The sequence below is a fragment of the Octopus bimaculoides genome, chromosome 22 (genome assembly GCF_001194135.2).
Source record: "Octopus bimaculoides isolate UCB-OBI-ISO-001 chromosome 22, ASM119413v2, whole genome shotgun sequence".
Lineage (NCBI taxonomy): Eukaryota > Metazoa > Mollusca > Cephalopoda > Octopoda > Octopodidae > Octopus > Octopus bimaculoides.
The window spans coordinates 27,583,183-27,585,616 of NC_069002.1; the positions used below are offsets into that span (position 1 = coordinate 27,583,183).

The following is a 2,434-nucleotide window of genomic DNA, read 5'->3' on the forward strand; positions in this document are numbered from 1 at the left end:
AAGCTTATCATCATCACCACTACCACCCCTTCATTTTTGCATCTGCTTCTCTATGTTTGTATGTTTTACAGCGATTTCATTGTCATAAAAGATAAAAGAAATGAAATTAACTCCTTTTTTTGTGAAAATTAAATAATAATAAAGTTGTATTAAATAGAGAAGACTTTTTACTCACCACTTAAAAGATTTAAGTCACTGAAATCCTCAACAGCTACAAAAGCAGTTTTATTGCGAACACCAGAACAACCTGTGTCATTCTTGTGCTGCTTAACACAGGTTAACGAGCAGGTTTGCTTTGAACAACAAGGACACCTGTATTTAAATGGTTGCTTCTGGCAGACATCACATTTGGCAATTTCACTAAAAATGCAAAAATATATTCGGTAATTTAATAACAATACCTGGAACTTTAATTTAATTAACTGGTAATCAACAACCAATCATTAATAAAATTGTAAAGAGGGACAGCTGCTTGCTTATCAAATGATATTCCTTTGACCCTTCAGCATTTAGACCAGCCAGATCCAGCCCATATATTCTACCTGTTTTACGTTCAAACTGACCAGATCTGGCCCCTCACACCGACCCTACAATATTGTTCTAAAAATTAAGTTACACTTTTACTCGTTTCAGCCATTTGACTGTGGCCATGCTGGAGCACCACCTTAAGGTTTTCTTTTTTTAAATCAAACAAATTGACCCCAAGACTTATTTTTAAGCCTAGTATCCACTCTATCAATCATTTTACCGAACCGCTAAGTTATGGGGATGTAAACACACCAACACCAGTTAAGTGGTAATGGGGTGGACAAACGCAGACACAAAAACACATGCACACACACACACATATAACAGGCTTCTTTCAGTTTCCATCTACCAAATCCACTCACAAGGCAAAGGTCAGCCTGAGGCTATAGTAGAAGACATTTGCCCAAGGTGCTACACAGTGGGACTGAACCCAGAACCATGTGTTTGGGAAGCAAGCTTTTTATCACACAGCAACGCCTGTCTGAAAACTATAAGACAACGTATAATTAATTTAAAACAGCTATTCCAAAACTCCATCTACATTTGTTATATTACAAACTTGTTTATATTAAAACAAAATCACCTGCTATTTTTTTCATTTTTATTTATTTAATATTAGAATTTAGGCTAGTTGAAATATGGGTAAAAATTTACCGAAATACGTTTGTGACATATTACAACTGCTAAAAAGTAAATACACTGGAGTTACCGAAGAGAAAACATGGTAAGGTGTGAAAACAGAGTAAATATGTTGTTCGTTATAATATCCATTAAGGAGGCGAACACTAATTATAAATATTAAACCACCCAGCTAGAACTTTTTAGACTATCTTATCTTTCGCTTTAATGACATGTAAGTATGGGGTTAAAATTAAAGAAAATTAAGTCAGTGAAATATGACAAATATTTAATTATTGTCCCATGTCGCTCAGATGGAAAATTTTAATTTCAATAAATTTATATCGAGTCAATAGCAGAGAAAATAAAACAGCAAAAGCCATAATTAATATTTACAATGTTTATCTTTGATTACATACAATAAATATTATTATATTTCAGTGAGTAAAATGTAAAACCATAATGACAAACTACACAAATAGAGACATAATTAAATTACCTTAGAGACGTCATTTGGGGAACCTTGCAGGAAATTGTTTACATTAAACGGTTTCCACGTGGTCGAATTTAACGCATGCGTGAAGCATCTCTATTCAGACAGTTTTACGTTCCACACTAATATATATCCACTTTATTCGATACTTTTTCTCAAACTTTTCTTTAATTATCACCTCTTTTTACTTAATAACACATTTTTGATATTCCTTTGCTAAAATACAATGCTTCCACACAAGTTTTAAAGTAGATACACATAATATCAGGTCAGAGTAATTTAGTTCCGGGTATTAGTTTAACGAGGATAACTACTTACCACAACACCGTTCTATCTATAAGCACATGCCATAAGAACATGTGGTGCGTAAAGGCAGATACAGACTGTGGACAGTATTCGTTCACAATTTTCAACTCTTTTACTTGTTTCAGTCATTTGACTGTGGCCATGCTGGAGCACCGCCTTTAGTCGAGCAAATCGACCCCAGGACTTATTCTTTGGAAGCCTAGTACTTATTCTATCGGTTCTCTTTTGCTGAACCGCTATACTACGGGGACATAAACACACCACCATTGGTTGTCAAGCGATGGTGGGGGGACAAACACAGACACACAAACATATATACGACGGGCTTCTTTCAGTTTCCATCTACCAAATCCACTAACAAGGCTTTGGTCGGCCCGAGGCTATAGTAGAAGACACTTGCCCAAGGTGCCACGCAATGGGACTGAATCCAGAACCATGTGGTTGGCAAGCAAGCTACTTACCACACAGCCACTCCTGCTAATTTTACGC

The 2,434-nt window shown here is 35.7% G+C and overlaps 1 protein-coding gene across 1 annotated transcript in view; it reads right to left on the reverse strand.

Moving 5' to 3' along the window:
• LOC128250562 (box C/D snoRNA protein 1-like) overlaps window positions 1–1,757 on the reverse strand; it is a 2,621-nt gene extending 864 nt beyond the window's left edge. The window contains exons 1-2 of the mRNA XM_052975866.1: window positions 1,646–1,757; window positions 176–360 (exon numbers count right to left, since the gene is read on the reverse strand). Of these exons, the coding sequence (XP_052831826.1) occupies window positions 176–360; window positions 1,646–1,659 (199 nt within the window). The 5' untranslated portion in view covers window positions 1,660–1,757. The remainder of the gene's footprint in view (window positions 1–175; window positions 361–1,645) is intronic.
• Between the last annotated feature and the right edge of the window lie 677 nt (window positions 1,758–2,434).